Below are 18445 nucleotides of genomic sequence, written 5' to 3'. Positions count from 1 at the left end.
TTGGACATTTGAGGGCCTAAAGCACACAGGGACTGAGCAAGGTAAGGTCCTCTCTATGGCAGTGCATGGAGAGCCCATGTCCAGAGATGCCCCATGGGCCAGGAGAGACCTGTCACAGCCACAGGCAGAGGGGGCAGAGGGCAAGGGGCTCCTGTGTGGGTGAGCTGAACTTGCAGAGACTGCCCCAGCCCTGCAGCCAGGCTGGGTCTCCAGGAGCACTGCACCCCAGAGAGCCCTTCCTGGTCTCTGAGGAAGGGACCAGTGCCTCCTGCCTTGCCTGGTGCAGGGGGAAAAGGTGGGGAAGGGGAGGAGAAGGCAAAGGGAGCCATGAGTAGCTATGCTTGTGGCTTGCACAAGGCGGTGGGGAAAGCTGGGGGTGTATGAGAGACGCGTTCAGGAGAGCCAACGCTGATGAGGTAGCACTAAGGATGGCCAAAAGTGAAGTGAGCTTTCTTCCCAAAAAACAGCTCCCTCTACCTGCCAGTGGGGAAATGTTGCCTCAGGAAGTGCTGGTTCAGGCTGTGGAGGATGCCAACACTGGCCTGAGTGAGCACACAAAGGTAAGGAGATGGAAACACCCTGATGTGGAAAGGAAAGGGCATCGTTTCTTTGGCATTGCATGTTTCTGGCATGGTTCAATTTAGAAGGACAATGGACTCCTAAACATTTAAAATTAAACTTTTTTTGTGGATTGACTTTTGTTTTTAAAGCTAGTATCTGCTTCCAATGTTGTGCACCATTGCAAATTCTGCTCCAACAGCTCATTTCTTACAGCTCTCAGTCTGGATCTCATGTCTACCTACTACAGAACACTAAACCAGATTCTTCTAGCCCAACCCCTCCCTGAATGCAACATTGAGCAAAACCAGCACACTGCCTCACCTCTTTCAAGGAATGGATATAAAGCACAAATTAAAGTGAAAACAAGAAAAGGCAATTTAAAGCCTCTAAAGCTACACAATATGGCTGCAGAATAGGAACAGACAAAGGAAAATCTGTCTTCTGAAATGGCAATTTGTTTTTAGCAATCTTCTTTTAATAAAAACTGTCATGATCAACTCTAATCCTCTGGAAATCTAGATAAATATACTGTCTATCTGATATACAATGCAATTTTTATCTGTTAGAAATGCCTGTTATTGTTCTGGGTCTTTGAAGGATTCTGCTGTTGATGAGTGCTGCTGTTTTACTCAGGAAGCTTAATTTCCTGACAGAGTTGGCTAAGAAAGTCCCTGGATTTTCTGTCTTGTGTGGTACTTTAAGGTAGCATTCATAGTTATGTTCTTTTCTGTTAGCAAATGGGAAACCACTCCTTTTTGTTTGTTTGTTTGTTTGTTTGTTTTTGTTTTAAGTGTGCAGACTTGTACAAGTCTTCTAGTCAGGGAAAGCAAATAGCACCCAGCTGTTCTGAGTCTGGGCCTGGGATTGTTATCAATGGGCTGAAGAGATAGTAGCTGCTGTTTCTTTTTAAATGACCTTTCCTCTACAACTGGATGAAATGGACTGCACGTTCCCTTTGAGTGTGCTACGAAGGGTTTGGAAATAATAGGCACTGAGAAGTCCCATAAAGCAGGTCTTGAAATGGATTTCTTTCTGTTAACTGGGATATGGTAGGATGGAGAAGCTGAAATGTATGCAGTATGTGTTCAAACATGCTTTGGACTCCTAAATGACAGCAGGGTTAAGTATGTTTAACAAACAGTCTCTCCTAAATTAGGTGGTCGCTACTGCAGTACGACGTGTTTCTCAGTGCCATCAATCTCCAGATCCATCCTGCATACCCCTGTTGAAGACTTCATCCTGTGAGCCCGGGTGCTCAGTCCCCTCGTAGTAGGAGGTGCCGTTGTGCAGGAAGGTGCCCACGGCGCGGCCCTGGCGCGCGTGTCCCACGGCGTCGCTGAACACCTTGTTGATCTGCTCCTCAGAGGGCATCCACCAGTCCGGGTTGGAGGTGCAGTGCATCCTAATGAACTCTGCAGGAAAACAGGCAGGCATTAAAAGCAACTTGTCTTTGCAGCATCTGGTATTGCCCAGGTGTCAAAAGCTCATGGGAAATAAGAAAGGAGGCATTGCTGCTCTGCTTAAGCAGAAGTAAAGCCTTATGGGGGATGCCATGATAATGCCACTTGGACCTATTTTATTTCTGCATAAGTGTGCTTCTCCACATGCAGTGTTACACCTGAGCTACCTAGGCGACTCACGGGACCTGGATATAAAATCCTTTCTTGTGGAAATACAAAGAACTAATTCAAAGTGAAGGCTGTGATTCAGCACGTGCAGTATGTATGGAAGCTAACACGAGCCAGGACACTTTTCATTAGAAACCTGTTGGTATCTATACCTCAAGGTGATTGCTGTTGGATCTTTCTGACCTCCCTCTGCTGGCTTCTTCAGCACCTGCAACCTGCAGGAGCCCCCAGCCTGCTGGAAAATGTCACTGCCATTATTTCAGTTTGGTGCTCCTGTCTGTTTGGGAGATCTTTCTTTTAAGTTCTGCTATTTTCATCTCCCTGTATTTTACACCTATTTTTTCAGAGACTAATTTGGCCTTAGAAATAGCTAAATGAGATCAGAGAGCTGATTTGGGGAGCTTTGCAATAGTTTCAATGCAGGAGAAAATGAATTGTACTGCATGCATTTTAGCTATTTAAATAGCTGCTGCTGCCACATACAGCTATTTGTATGTGATGATTACATTTTTTATAATTTATTTTTCACATTCTTTGACGTGCTATATGCTAGACTTGCAGAAGGTGCCCTGCCAAGTCTGGAGTTGTAACTGCTAGACATAGCTCAAATAGGTGTATTTGGACTTTGAAACAACTAAATATGATTTTAAATTTGAGGGCATCTTATTAGAGATACTGGATACAGTGTACCTCATACAGAAATGGAGCTGCTTATTTATTCTGTAACATTAGTTATTCCCTCATGCAGCATTGTGTGTCCCAGGATATTTTTAAATTCTATTTTCTACTGTTGACAAGCCAACAGCACAATAAGTGGTGTAAGGTAACTTCATTACTGTCACCACATCTCCAGACAGGGAATGCTGTGCTTTTACATGAGTTCCCGTGCCTGCAAGGTATCTCATCTGTTAGACAATTAGGATGTGATTTTTGCATACCTCCTCTAGCAGTGTGTCTGCAAAAGTGATAGCAATCTCTGTTTTAAATTCATTTCCCTGGAAATCCACACAGGCAACAGTAATTCCTACCTAGTTATGTTCACATGTGCCCCCACACTCATCTTTTTCTCAGAGAAATGGTTACCACGTAAAGAAGTAATGCTATAATTTAAGCATGCCAGAATGTTTTAAAACTGGTTCCAGACACCAGTCAGTTGTAGGAATATATTAAAAATGTTTATATATATTTAAACTCTGAGTGCAGACAGAGAACCAATTTGCACTCTCTGCTATGGTGGAAAGGCATAATTAGCTGGGTTGAGAATTAGTCAGACACTTGCTACCTTGGCTTGTAAATGAGTAGGAGCTAGTGGCCAACCCTCAGCACTGGAGAAAGTTGTCATGCTCCCACCTACACATGAAGGCCCAAGGGGAGAGCTGTCTACTCTGCTTTCTTAGCTGGTCATTACATACTGCATGTTTTGGCTTCCTCTTCAAGCTTCTGGTAATTAAAGAAATTACCCTTTCTCTTTCTCCCAAGGAGTGCTCCCCATGCTCTGTGTGTCCAGGACCTCAAAAAGAGAGTGGCCGCAAGCAAAATTCCATGTACAGGTGCATTTACTATTAGTCTTGGGAGGCAGGTGAGAGAAAGGGGAAGAAAAGGGTATCAACACTGTGCTTGTGCATAAATTATTAGGTGATACTTAAAGTAACTTAGTAAATGCTAAAGTGCTTGTTTCCAGCCTTCATTTTCCAGAAGAACTTCTGGGCCCCTGCTCTCTCTAGACCTCTGCAGCACAGTGTAAAATGGATTTGCCCTCCAATTTAGCTCTGATAGAGTTCTGGTAGAGTCTCATACAGCAGCTTAAAAGATTATTTTGTAGTACAAAAAGTGCTTGTTTGCCTAATTTGTCTGTATGTCAAATCTGAGTTCATTACCTGGTTACATCAATATTGTACCCTAACCTCAAGCCTTATCTACTTAGCCTTGGTGGATTCTTCTACCCTAAATGGGAAGAGGCCCATATATATGATGTGTATAACCACTTTGGACTCCAGCTGGATAACTGAAGATATTTTTATCACTGACTGACCACAATATAGCTTTTTACATTGCATTGATTAGTAAAACATTCTTGAAGTTAGTTCAACCAAAATTTCACGTATGTGCTCAAAAAATACTATAAAGTTAACTATGAGTTAATTAAAGAAATAATAAACATATGCATTTATACAATGCAGATGTTGAAACTAAAAACATATTTTTACTTTGGTTTTAAAAAGTCCTGTTTTATATGTTTTATTATAAAGCTTGCTACCAGCCTTTTCAAACAATTTTAGGAAACCAAAATACACATTCTTTGCAATCTGCTCCCTTTCTATGCAATATCCTCACTCTCTAACATTGTGAAATGCTTGCAAAACTCCCCTCCCTTTTCAGGCCAAACATGGGGGAAAGTTGTTCCCTAACATTTTCAGGCAATGTTCCATCAGTATGCAAAAAAAAAGTTAAATTTTGAATAACACACTTATGTATACTTTGTAATTAACCTGAAGATATTCTTGACCCTAGAAGATGTTTTCACACCTACTCTGAAACTCAGCTTCTAACTCTAATGATGCACTGTGTTCTTGTGCATCATATGCTTATTAGACATCAGACTGTAACTATTCCTTTGGTTAATTTTGCTATGTATTGCTGTTAACAAATTACCTAAGCTTATTATAAAATAGTGTAATCACGAATGTCTGGTTTTGCTTCACTGCTTTTTAAAGTGTATTAGTGTCATGTGCCCTTGCATTTGGGTCTTCTCTTAAATAAGAGGCCTTGTTTTTTCCCATCAAAAACACCCCAAACACATATATTATACATACATACACACTTGTATGTATGTATGAAAAGAAAGTGGAGGGTTTCTGGGTGCTTGTCACCTGCCTGTGAAACCCCTTCTAGTTCAGCCAAAAACGCTTCTACTGAGGCAGAGCCAATGTGGTGAAATGAGATCACATATGGTGGACACTGAGCGAAAAGATGCAGTACCTCTGAGACATGTTACTTTAACTGGATCCAGAGGACGTCTTTCAGGACCTGTCTCTCCTGACTGCACTGACCTTTTCCTTTTCCCAAGGCCGCATGAGTACTTAAGCTCATCGGTTGTGAAAACAAATCTGATGAGATAGCGGAGGAGCCGGCGTCCGTCTTTCTTGGAAGAATTTACAGCCTCATCCCACTGTTTACTAGTGATGTAGACAGGGTAGTTGTTCAGCAACTGCTTACTCCCCTGAAAAAGTGAAATATTTCTGTTGTTTATTTTACAAGGCAAATAAGTGAAGATGTCAGTTGCAACAAAAGATATGTTTTTAACTATCCACGATACTGACAGTGAAACACAACCCAAAGTGAACACTTTGTTACTCTTACAGAGAATGAGTACTTCTAAAATTACATTTCCATTTTCTAGAACTCAGGTTGGGTGAGGTACAATGAATACATTTTGACAGGTGTAGCTATTGCTAATTTCCACTTTCACCAACAGGTTAAAAAGAGTTAAGAATCAGCAACTGGGCATACTATTTAAGTGCAATGTTTCTTCTTACTATGGTAAAATGCATAAAAAGGGTCTTTGAAGAGCCTGATCAAATGGATCACTTCATCAACAGCTGATAGTTTCCTTCAGAGGCAACTCTTTTGGTCTATTTTTATAATAAATTTATTACTTCTGTAGAACACACCTGAAACTTGACAGCAATTATGTTACTGTGAAAAATGTAAAGAAAATAAGTAAAGCAACTATGAAAACTAAAAGCTTCATTATTATTAATGAATGCTGTATTAACTCAAATTATAGCTTTAAAGAAATGCCACTGTGTCAGCTGGAAAGAAATTTTGCTTCTAACCTTCATAATTTGTGTGCTTCAATATTCCAACATTAAATGAATGCTGTGGGACTAATTATGGGGATTCCTGTAATCCACACACATTTATAAGCCCTCTTAAGTCAATTGTATCTAAATTGTACTTAATTCTTGTTGCCCATAAAACGCTATAGTTCAGGATTACCCAATTAATGTAAGATGGTACCGTTAATATACTTGAAATAATTGAAGTACACAGTAAAAACCCCAACCACACCCTCCTAGAGACTCCTTCACTTTTACAGCTGCACCTCTTCATCAAAACCCATAAATCTGATAGCCCAATTAGTGAACTCTTTGTGTGGCCCTGAGGTTTGACAGGAGCTTGCAGTGAGCTAGAGAAACCCAGGTCTGATGCTCAGGGAGGTGCTCAGCCACATGCCACACTTGTGGGCAAGTGCTGCAAAGTTCTCACTTCCAGGCCTTTGATATCTGAAAACTATTTTAAGGACTACCCTTGCCCTCTTTCACATATTTATTATAGCAGCCTGGGAGACAGCTTGAGAGCATCTTTGAAGTTTTTCCTCAGGTGTTTGTTTTTAATTTTTTTGCGTGTTTGATAAAATATGGAAGACTGAATTTAGTGAAGACTGTGCTGAGATTATCATTAGATAATCTCTATGATCTAGAGTCACACCACCTCCCAGTGGGGTTAGCATCACTGAGGGCTCAGCCTGCGTGGCTGTCTGCTACTTGTTTGCCTTGCTATAAGCTGCTGGCACAGACAGCTACGGACAAGCCCAAAAAGCTGCAAAGAAAGCCAAAATATAAGGGAAGAGATGGGCTTTGTCTGTCTGAAGGGCCACTCCTCCCCAAACACCTCAACACTTCACTCCCCTGTAGCTGTAAATTCAAGCTTGTAACCCCTAAGAGAAAAACCCTTCACCTAGGGTCTAGCCCTGTTACATTTGTGGCTTTCTCTTTGCACTTCATTTTCTCCTCACATCACCGCAAACAGGTCAGGGTCAATTCCTGCCCCTCCACTCGTGACACAGGCAGCTGCTTTAGTTTTTGCCCATACATGGGAAGCCTCAATGTCTGAAGAGCTCTGCCATGGAAGAACATTACAAACCACCCAGTCCAGCTCCCTGTCCTCTTCCAACACTGTGAAGGAGCTGGGGAAGGAAGAAGAGCAGAGGGGCAGCATGGAAAGCTCTTTGGAGGTAATATATTCTTATGCTGAAGCAGCTGTGACCACTCTGTCACAAGGGGAGCTGGCAGGAATACTCCCTTGGCTTGTTCCACTGCGTCAGTACAAAGGACCATGTGATCCTCACGCTGGTACTTAATTGTTTTTCAGCAGGTAGCTTCACATCCCTTTTATATAAAATAAGTTATTTTCCTACCTTTAATTTCTGAAACCTATTTTTTTCCTATTAAAAAACCCTTTAGTGAAGCAATGCCCATTCTTACTGATACCACTGCATAGTATAAGCTGCAGGTGACTGTAGGTGCTGCCTTGCTTTTAAGCTCTGCCAGGCCTGGCTTATGCAATGCAAGCCCATAATGGCACAGGGTTAGGCTCCAGGCTTGCTCATGTGCATTAGGGACAGATGCTCATGGGTGGCTTTGCTAAGCAGCAAGCTATCCTAGAAGCTATTTTGTGTTTGTACATATATAGCACTGATGAAAATAGGGTGCAGAAAGGCCCAACATCTAGATTTCGTGAGACCTCACCCTGCTATTAACTGAGGAGAGGGTAATAAATTTTGTGTAACTCCTCAGCCTCAATTTTATAACACTTCTCTCTTCTTCCCCCTGAAATGTTGGATATTTTTCCTCATTCTTCTCCAAGGCATGATATAGTGTTATGCTACTCTGTTAAGAAATTACTGGATTCCTGCTACAGATACACTTTCATTGCTTCCTCAGAGAGTAAAGCACTCTGGGCAAAACATTCTCACTAAATATATGATGTGGTTTGGTGTGTCCAGCAGTCATTAAACTAAAACAAACATAAAAACTCCCAGAAATGAAATAAGCAGACTCTGAAGGAAGAACCAAAAATACAAATGTATTTCTGCTTGTGTTTGTACATGATGAAATTTATGAATAAAAGATTAATATTTGTGCGTTTAATTGAATAAAAATTCTGTCACACTGTGACAAGCTATTTCTTGTGAGACATTACAGAACAGCCTCAGTTTTTACAGTACTTGAAAATTTTAGTTAAGCAAAAGAGCATTAAAAAAAGGAAAATGAATCCTTGGAATATACTTGAATGATAACAGCTAGTGATAAATATAAATATAAATATGTATATATTCATTTGCAGAGGATAAAACTGAATGGAGGAGCAAAGTGATACACACCCTGAACTGCTGCATGCCACGTGCAGCCACTCTCAGTCACGTAGCCATAGCTGTCACCAGCTAGGCTTAGCCCAAATTCTACCCACAAATATGGTGTTTCTGAAGAAAGAGGAGAGAAAAACTACCCAAAGCAAGGCAAGCACACCTGGTGCTGATAGAGGGAGTTAGGTGCTGCTCAGTAAAGTAATTCTAGATTATGCTAATGATGTGTTTCCTCCATTTAGGGTATTACTGTACTTAACAATGACAGTTTTTACCTTTTTTTGCTACTAAACACCTACTGATTTATTTGCCTGCATGTTTGTAATGAATTACCCAGCATAAAGAGATGCAGCTTAGTGTTTTCACTGTACACTACCTCGGTTGGGTGGTCTGTTGGCTGTGGTACCATGAGCTGGTTGTGATGCTGAAGTACAGTCTTCAAATAATCTAAAACCGTCTGGCAGGGCACTGCATGAAACAAATTGCAATTACTGTACATTAGCTATAAAGCACAAAATAGAACAACAACATTAATCAAGCAGTGTTCCTTAGTATCTCTGTTCTATGTCTGTGAGATTTACTTCAAATAGGAAATACTTCTTATTTTGATTTGTGAAGATATTTCATGTAATAAATGTACAAGTATTGTATTGCCTATACTGAGATCTCTGAAATTACTTTTATTTTTCTGCCCACTAGTTTTCAAAGGGTTTTTTTTCCAAGTTTGAAATTATAATTACTCCAAATACAAATTAGGTCAGCAGTAATGAGAGTAAGAAAAAAAATATCTGGAAATACTGTAAAAATCCCAAACCATACAAAGGAGGAAACATTTACTGGACCTAAATAATGCATTGATTAAATGTAAATATGCTTAAATGTTTTTGAAACTACAGTCTGATTAAATATACTAAAGAGATTCAATGACTTGTATACTCCAATTTCTACTCCCTCCCTCCTCCCAAATTTATTATAAAACTAGGTGTTAGGCAAATTGCTTTATTTCTCTTTGCCCTCATCCTCCCCCCTTTCCATTCCCATCACTCTTATCCATTTCAGTAGTGGTACCAACATCCTATTCCCTTCTGTTGAGGTGATAGGTTAATTAGGGATGATTCAATTATGGGTCTCTCTTAAGCAGATGCTGCCACATCCCTGATTAACTCTGGAGTATTTTTGAAATACAGCTCTTTTCTCCTGAGCCTGAAACACCATAGGAGAATTAAACAGATATTAATCCAACATTACAACTGACTTGTGCAAGACTAAATAAGTGTACTTTTTAAGGTACCTTACGACTTTCACATTTTGAATGGGTTGTTTTTGTAAAGTATTCAGATTTAATCATAGCTTCAGCTCAAAACCCAGAAGTACTTACATTCCTTTTTTTAAAAATTACTATTTCTTGGCACTTTATTATTTCTTTTCTGAAAAAATGTAGTGTTTTGGGCTTTATCTTAAGCTGGCAGTCTGAAATATCTGAGAATGTCTGAAGGTAGGATTTATGGGTATTTTGCCCTCTTTCCTTGGCATTCACACCACACAGCTTACTGTGCCCCTGTCTAGGCAGACAGGGGGCAAAACAAAATTACTCTGTGCAAAACAGACCCTTTACTGTAGGATAAGAGGAGTTACATCCAGCAGTCTGCACAAAGAAGTCATGCAAAGTGTCTGATATGATGAATAAATTTCTATGATATTGTACCCCATGTTGACTTCTCTGTAAAGACAACCCATCAGTGTATTTACTCCTGCTTCTGTTTTTTCACACAGTAAGTAATCTCACTGCAGGCTATCCAAGGATGTGTTTACCTATGTTCTTCCAAGGGTTTTGGGCTCAATTGAGAAGACAACAGGAAATTACTTAACATGTTGTGTCCCCAGCAGATGAAGTGCAGCTCTACTTGAACTCTATGCTACTGCTAAAATGCCTTCTCATTACCACTGAGAAACATGAAAGTACTAAAAGCTGGCCAAAGCTTATAAAAACTTCTATCCTCATAAAAGCAGCAATGTTTTGAGCATAACACTGATTTTTTTAAACCATTGTAGTGACTGAAGGATGCTGGTCACTTCTGACTTTAAAGCCATGACACAGCACAGTTTGCTGTTGGTACAAACAACCTCAACCTTTCAAACCCCAGGTGCTACTTGCAAATCCAGACTTCTTGGGCTGCCATATTAACTGAAGCCTAGAAGAAACCACAAAGAGGGCAGCACGAGGTGGAGAGTCAAAGCTTTGGTTTTGCTGCTGTGTCCCTCTTATGCCTCTGCAGATATTCTCTTTGCTGAGAACTGTTTCCTCCAAACCCTTCATGAAATGTAGCTCTGTAAGAGCCTGGGGATCCCAGCTGAGAAGATGAATAATCATTTAAGTCTACTAGTTTATTTATTCTGTTTATCTTTGATGGGGTCTCTACAGGTTTAACAAGACCATAGCCCCATGGGCTGATACTCTGCATGCTTATGCAGGTATCCACTATCAGGACATCACCAACAGGGATTTGTTCTTACTCTAAGTAGTGGGAGAGATACCAACATTGAGATAACACTTGTTATGATTTAGTAGAAAGCCTGTGGGGAGGCAGTAATTTTCCTGCCCATTAGGGAAGAAGTTTCCACAGCCTTTACTTTCTGGAAGTGCCAGTGTCTCAGAATGGACACTGGAGATGGCAAAGTAGCCTGGCCTGCAGAGAATGAAAGAGCAAGGTCTTTGCAGGAGCTAAAGGGCAAGGAGGAGTGGGGCCTACAGGGAACCTGGTGTGCCAGGGAAGGTTGGTCTGGCTAAGATGTTAACCAGGACACATGCAGGAGGTGGCAGGTGTTTGCTGTCATTGATCCAAGTTTAAGACATTGTTGTTATTCTAGGTATCTGTATGTTGTAACAAGTGCTTATTCAGCACAGCTTGTCACAGCTTTCTCTGCAGAGAATCCTAATTTCTAATGAACAGTTGAACAGTGACTGTGGTGGGCATGCCCTGTGCCAATGACAAAATCCAGGCTATGATCTCTCAGCCCGAGCTGCCACACAGCACAGCAACTCCCTGGACTAAATCCTCCCTGCAACAGACAGCATCAGTGGGTAAAACACCATAGAACTCAAGCAGTCATCTCCCAGTGATGCAGTTTCTACCCACAGGTACATAAACCTTATTTCAAGTCTGCATTTTGTTTTCCTTCAAACTGGGGTTTACAAAATTTTTTCGAAAAGAAATGGAAAATGCCTGTTACTTGTTACATATTTAATGGAGGTAAAGTAATTTCTCAATTTTTTCTTTGCTAAGCCCAACATTGACTTCCAGAGGTGCTGGGCTCCCACTAAAAGCAGAGTCCCTACACCTCCTCACATCTCCTGTCTGACAGCTGATGGCCGTGGGTCTTTTGGCCATGCTGTGCATCAGTACCAAAGCAGAAAGTCACTGTGACTTCCCAAAGCCTTTCTCAGGGCACTGAAGGCATTCAGTGCCTTTCCCAGTGCATTTCCCAGGAGCTGAAACCAAGCAGAGCCATGTTCTCTGTGCCCTAATACACAGAGATCAGCCAGGTCTGACACCTCACATCCTCCTCTCTCACAGCTACCTCTGCACCTCTTGCAAGCTGTAAGCAATGACTGTGTGCTCATGGATTAAAGTATTAAAAACATGGGCTGTGAACAGTTTCACAAAAAACATCCCTCCAGAAATTCAACTGCATCATGGCAGTTTCCCCAAATTTCCCGAATACAAATATATTTGTATTTTTAAATCCTGTTTTGTAATTTAATGTTATGTAACACCCTGAATATCTGCAATACTCATCAACCAAACTTTTCATCTCATCAAAACCATAATTTGGCAAGATGTAGCCTGGTACTAATGCCATTATTCTGGTTTAGCACTCTATTAATTGAAGCTGGCATCAGCTGTGCAATTAGTTTGTCTGGCTCAGTATCAGGCCAACGAAATCACCATCATCCAGGATATCTCATGTCCTTTTTAAAAAATCAGATACTATTTCCATCTTGCAGTCTTCTGAAGCATCCAATATATTACAAAGCATAAAGAAAAGTTATGATCAGAATTGTGTTTTTCATGTTGGGTTTAGCTCCTGAAGTGAGTTGTCCAAACCTCCTGGTTTTGAAAACATCACGCTTTGGTAGTAGCTGCCTTGAGCCTTTGGTAGTAAGCTGATGTGCACTTAGAGATGAAAAGCTGTGGTGTGCAAGCAGCTACTGCTCTTTAGAGTCCCAGCACTGGGAGGCTGCAGGGACAGGCACTGAGGCTGCAGTCCCACATGAAGCTGCTGATGAATGTTTGGTAACACCCAGAGTTACAATGGAAAGAGAAAATATTTCTACCTGCTTACCATCACCATTATATTGGTGTGACTGCATCATGCTACCCTTCACAAGTACCAGAAGAGAAATACTCAAGGAACAGTGCCATATTATTGATAAAATCTATTTCTGTCTGATAATGGTCCAACACTGTTGTTAGGATATATTTTTCCTTTATTTTGCCAGGGAAAAGAAGCCTTCTCTAGACAGTGCTCCACATTTAATTTTAATCATTAATTTACCACTGACCCAACTGCTTTTTACACATCACCATTAACTTCCCTTTGAATCCATTTGTTATGTTTCTAACTCTTCCTTTACTTTCCCTCTAAACTGGTTGGTTCTGTAACCAACATTATACTTTTCCTCCTAGATAGCCTTTTGGGGCCTTCAGTGACAGGTTTTTAATGTTTCCCAATTATCACCCACTCTATTTTTTTTCTTTTTAAACCTCTGCCTCTGATAATTGTTTCCAATGTTATGAAGAGCCAAGAACATCCCTATTATTGGTTAGAGCTGGGTTTTTGCTCATTATAAATGTTACTGGGACACAATCACTTACACTGATATCTGTCAAAATGAGAACTCTCATTTATCCACCCAAAATCCACTGCAGCCTTCAGTGTAAAACATTCCAGAGCTGTTTACATTGCCAAAGCACAGCACTGTGAAGAGATGCTTGGGCTTGCTGTAAATGCGGCACATCTCCAAGGTAAATAAAGTGTCTCTCCAACCTCTCCTGCAGCATCAGACAGTCCCAGTGAGATGGGATGGCTCACCCCAGTTTGGCTGTGTGTGTCTCTGCAGTGGCCTCAGCCCCATAAACAGACAGTAAGAAATCTGGTTATTCTGTAATTAATAAGATTTTGTGCTCTGTAGCTGACACTGCCTCGTATTCCTCTTGGTGCTCTGCAGAAGATGAATCCCTTAGCACTCGAGACCATTTACCTCTGACTCACCAGAGGGGAGGAAAACTGGGAAGGGTGTACATCTATACCCACACTGCTCAGGCCAGCAGCTGTTAGCTCAGACTGGCTCAGCACTGCACTGTGTCCTCCTTCACTTGACCTTGAGCGAGGCTTCTCTCCGAGTTCATTGCAGGGCATTTCTAAATTGATGCTCGACTGTCAAAAAGATGTAACAAATGATAGGGAACGTGCTGACGAACCACAGGGCTGTGTGAATTTCTTATAGCATTAATGGAGAAGCCTTTGCTGCCTGAGATTTGGACAAGTGTGCATGGCTTGGATTATTTTAGCTCATACGGTCATTTATTTCAATAGTCAGCTGAAAGCCAGCAAAAGCTGCATGGATGGTCCACGAAGACGAGTTTGTTTGGAGTGTGATGGGCTGGAAAAACAGCAAGAGGCAAGGAAAGATAGGGGAGGAACTGATTTCAGTGCTCAAGAGCCTGCAAATTTGGATATTTGTGACTGGATGGTAAAATAAAACCAGCACTCATTTGTAGCGAAAGCATAAAGCAGAAATCAAAAGAATTGACACAATGTGTAGGAGGGTGTTAGAGATTTCCTAAACTGACCTACATGCCAGCTGAAAACAGGGAAGGGAGAAAAATTCAAGCAAATATCCCATTACTTTAAAAATCCCTCTCAGCTGTGTTTTCCAGGCAAATAATTTAATTTCTATAAATCTGCATCTGAAAAGCCATTGTACTTTTAATTTTCTTTTGCAATAAATTTCTTTCAGCAAAAAGAATGTTCCCCTCCTATATGCCCCTGGGATATACACCTCTGCATAAACAACAGATTAAAAGAGATAAAACAAGGCAGTTGTGCATCTCATTTAAGTGATGCTGCCACATGCTCCTGTGGCTTTTATTTTTGTGCTCTCTCACTTTCCATCTAATCATTAGAAGGAGCCTCTTCTTGTGATCCCATTCAGCATTGAAGTCTTCCCTTTGGAAGGGACATCATCTGCAAACCCCTCTACTACACATTTCTACTGCTGGTGACTAACAGGGAAACCAGGAAGTCCCCTGTGAGAAGGGACAGCAGTTTGTGTCACTAAAAACCAAATGTTTACTTGCAAAGGCCAAACCAAAGCTGAGACCTGGGAGTTCATCCTTGACAGGCTGAACTGCAGCTCCCCACAAAACTCTAACCAGCTCTGGTTTCCCAAGTTGGCTGAGAAACCTGATCTCCCAAATTCTTGTGGGTTTGTATCCAGAAACACAGAGGAAACAGATAAAGCAAGCCCTGGTCTGCTGCAATTACATGTTTCAGTAAGTTCTTGTACTCAGGTTGCTTTAGCAAAGTAAGCTGCCACCCCCAGCAGCAAGCAAAGCTGTGCTACAAATTCAAAGGGGTTCTTGCACCAAACACTGGTGACCATGCTCGAGGCTCTCTCTTCTCACTGTAACTTCACACTTTGAAGCTGAAGAGCAGAACGAGGCCACAGATCAGACCAAAACATCTGAACATCAAGGGAAACCAAAGAAGTGGTTAAATGTGAACATCAAGAAAAAGGACAAAAAAAAAAAAGGGCATGAAAAAGTGTTCATCATAACCCTTGATGGCTGCTTTATCTACACTGTGGCTGTGGTAGGCTCTCTGGAAACATGAGGCTCTGAAAGTATAAAGGAGACAGGATTTGTAGGGAAAAGTAATATCTTTTGTTATATCATCCAATAGTCAGGAAGAAGAGTCAAGCTTTGGGCATACAAAACCTCCTGGAAAACTGGTCTGACTTTTCAATTACACTGATATTAACTTTACCTGCAAATCCCACTTTGCCTTGGCTACTTCCAGCCACCATGAATGCAGCCTCTATAGGTGACCAGGACTCAACATTTGAGGGGGTTTTCCTTCCCCATCCCTCTGCTATTTGCTGGGCTATTTTTTGCTGCTGGGCTAACAAAGTAAGAATAATCATTGTATTTGTCACACACTGCTTCATATACTTACTAAATCACAACTTTGTTTTGCTTTCAGATTGGTTTATCCAAAACCACACAACAAAGCTGGGAGCACCAGGAGACAAACCCTAACTCATGATTATAGACTTTTGCTTTAATTACCTGGAAATATTTTCCCCCTTTCAGATAAAAAAAGTGTGAGAAAATCATGCTGATAATAATGAACTGTTTAATATCCTCATGGTTAAAATCCATGTCTTGTATGCTGCTCCACAAATATGTCTTTAGATTTACTACTGGGAAATATCACAGACACAGTCATTTCTATACAGAGGAAAGAAACTAGGAGACACTTCTCATGTGGATGGATTACTTTGTTTTGTTCTTAATGATCTCAAAACCTTAAAGAATTAATGGTGAGTTTGCCAAACTCCTTCTAGGAATTACCTAAACTTCAATTATTTTTCAGAAGAAGACACGATAACACACCGAATGAAAATGCTTCTCTTCTGTTCAGTTGAATTGAAAACTGAAAATGCTTGGTTAATATTTTGCCCTAAAAAAATAAATATTGGGAAAAATGGACAAGTTGAAAGAAGTTGCACTGCTTTAAACTCCAAGCACTAAAATACAATTTTTTCTTCATTTATTCTACAGCTGGAACAATTAATTTTTCACACAAATTTAAGTATTGTTTCAGTCAAATCAAATGGGGTTTCTTTGAGAAAAAAATCTACCCATCCAGCAACCAAAATATATGGGGTCTTTTATCCATGTAATCGTTTCTCTCCAGTGGTAATCTGCCAAAGAGTGATGCTAGGCTACAGGCAAAAAGATCCTACAGAACTGAAGGGCTCTACAGCAACAGGGCAGAGTCCTGAAAACTGAAAAATCTTATTTTCCGTGTCCAAAAGCTACAGGAGGATATGTCTTCTGTAATATTTGTTAAAAAAAGAAAAAAGTGTCATTGCCTTTACATCTGCAGAGAAAACACTCTTTTTTGTGGTAGCCTCTTTGTGAGCCTTGCTTTGCAAAGCTTGAGGCAGAGATGTATAGCGGCAACTATTTTTAGATCGCAAACTCTCATGGATTTTAAAAGGGCTTTTGCATATGGAAAGTAAAAAAAAGAAATGCAAAGTATTTCAGGAGAAGGATAGAATGATTCATATTATACAGCAGAAGGGAGGGGTTGGTGCTTTTATATTCTGCTGGCAGAGTTGCTAGTGGGAGCCTCAGCGACTGTGGGGAGGGCATGGTGCACACTGCCATCGCCCCACAGGGTCCCCTGCCAGCCTCAGCCAGCACCTCTGCACTCGCTCCCCCACGCATGGGAAGAGAAACCACGAGGTAAAAAAAGTCCTGCCCCTTCAGTGGCTCGATGGAGACAGTATGGCAACCTTGACACTCACCCAGCTGCCCCCTTGGCTGCCTCTCCACCACGCTCAGGGCCTCCCCTGGCCCAGCGGATGGCCTGCACGAGGTGGATCAACACGCAGGGAAGGAAGTTTGTGCTCTGAGATTACTTTTTGATGTGATAGATGGTGGCACACAACACTGACACTCTGCAGAGGGCTTTCTGTCTCCCTCCTGAGGCATGCAACATCTTGATGGGCCAAAAAAAAAAAAGAAAAAAGGCACAGAGAGCAAGCTCCTGTTTACATACAGAGCTGGGCACCACAGAAAAAATTCTGCCAGCTTTTTTGGTAGTAGAAGCTCACAAGAGCAAAATGAACACTAGAGACAAAAATAATTAGACATTGCCTTTAGCTGATTTTTGATTAACTTTGCTCAGTGGTGGCTGTGTGACTGCCTGAGGATTTCTGTTCTACCATGTAGCAAAACCTGAGGGACCCTCTGTGGCTCTTAACACTTCTGCAAACACATGGGTCACTTCAGATCTATTTGGATATGTCACCAGAAAACAGCAGATGTATCTGATGATGATTTTATGCTGGCAGATGAAGTCCTACCTCCTTGCACATCTTTTATGTTTGTCTGCTTCTTTTGATACTCTGTAAACAAGGAGTTTCATGACTCCTGGGGGGTGTAAAATGACTATGATTATGCATGTTTATCACTTTTAAAGGGAGAAGAAGGGTAAGTGTGATGACCCAAGTAAACACTTGCTGTTTAACCCAGCATTAAACCTAGCAAAATACAGGTAATCACAAACAGGATTCAAATGACAAAGAACTAAAGAATATGAATATAATTAATGCCAGTCAAAATGGTCTTATGGAAAGTAGATCTTGCCAGACTAACCTGATTGTCATTCTTTGATAAGCGTATAGATTAGCCTGAAAAAGCTGGGCTGAACAATGTAAGATACCCAGACTCCTGAAGGGCATGTCACTTCCTACCATGAGTTAGTTGATTGCAAAAGTAACAACACAACACCAGCAGACCAAACCAAATATATATTAGGAACCTGCTATTGACATCTCAAATATTGCAGGAATCATCATTAATAGGCATGTTTCTATTCTGAGAGGCCCAGCAAGGAGTAACAATACCTTCAAAATACCTTCAAGGACTAACAATACCTTCAAAACTATTCAACATTCCTAACCAGTATCACAAAGTTAATTTAAAAACAATTTGAAAAATTCTGGATGATACAGAAACTGACAAATCAGTGGGCAAGTGGGACAGTCAGAGCAATCTGGAACACTTAGTACATGAACACACACAAATACAAAGTGTGTACTTTTAGGAAGAAATGTGCACAGAATGAGAAGCTCAGCTGCACAACCCACCAGGAAAACCATGGGTACAAGTGAAGAGCCCATTCACCTTTGATCAGGCTCATAGGAACATATTGCATGCATTTCCGGTGCCCAGATTTTAAAGAAATTAGCAGAAGGGGAGGGAAAAAACTGCAAAGAAGGATTCAAGTAATTTGAGGAGTTTCAAACAGT

At 41.0% G+C, this 18445-nt stretch overlaps 1 protein-coding gene across 2 annotated transcripts in view; it reads right to left on the bottom strand.

Annotated features, from left to right (window-relative positions):
* Window positions 1-1339: 1339 nt before the first annotated feature.
* The window catches only part of BEND4 (BEN domain containing 4), a 28598-nt gene continuing 11492 nt past the window's right edge, over window positions 1340-18445 (bottom strand). The window contains exons 3-5 of one of the 2 annotated variants that reach the window (XM_054633710.2): window positions 8714-8805; window positions 5169-5409; window positions 1340-1973 (exon numbers count right to left, since the gene is read on the bottom strand). In XM_054633710.2, the coding sequence (XP_054489685.2) occupies window positions 1756-1973; window positions 5169-5409; window positions 8714-8805 (551 nt within the window). In that variant the 3' untranslated portion in view covers window positions 1340-1755. The remainder of the gene's footprint in view (window positions 1974-5168; window positions 5410-8713; window positions 8806-18445) is intronic. The other variant, XM_077177578.1, reaches the window with a different exon arrangement.

This window comes from Agelaius phoeniceus, chromosome 4 (genome assembly GCF_051311805.1).
Source record: "Agelaius phoeniceus isolate bAgePho1 chromosome 4, bAgePho1.hap1, whole genome shotgun sequence".
Taxonomy (NCBI): Eukaryota; Metazoa; Chordata; class Aves; order Passeriformes; family Icteridae; genus Agelaius; species Agelaius phoeniceus.
This window is presented reverse-complemented; position numbering and strand designations above follow the sequence as displayed.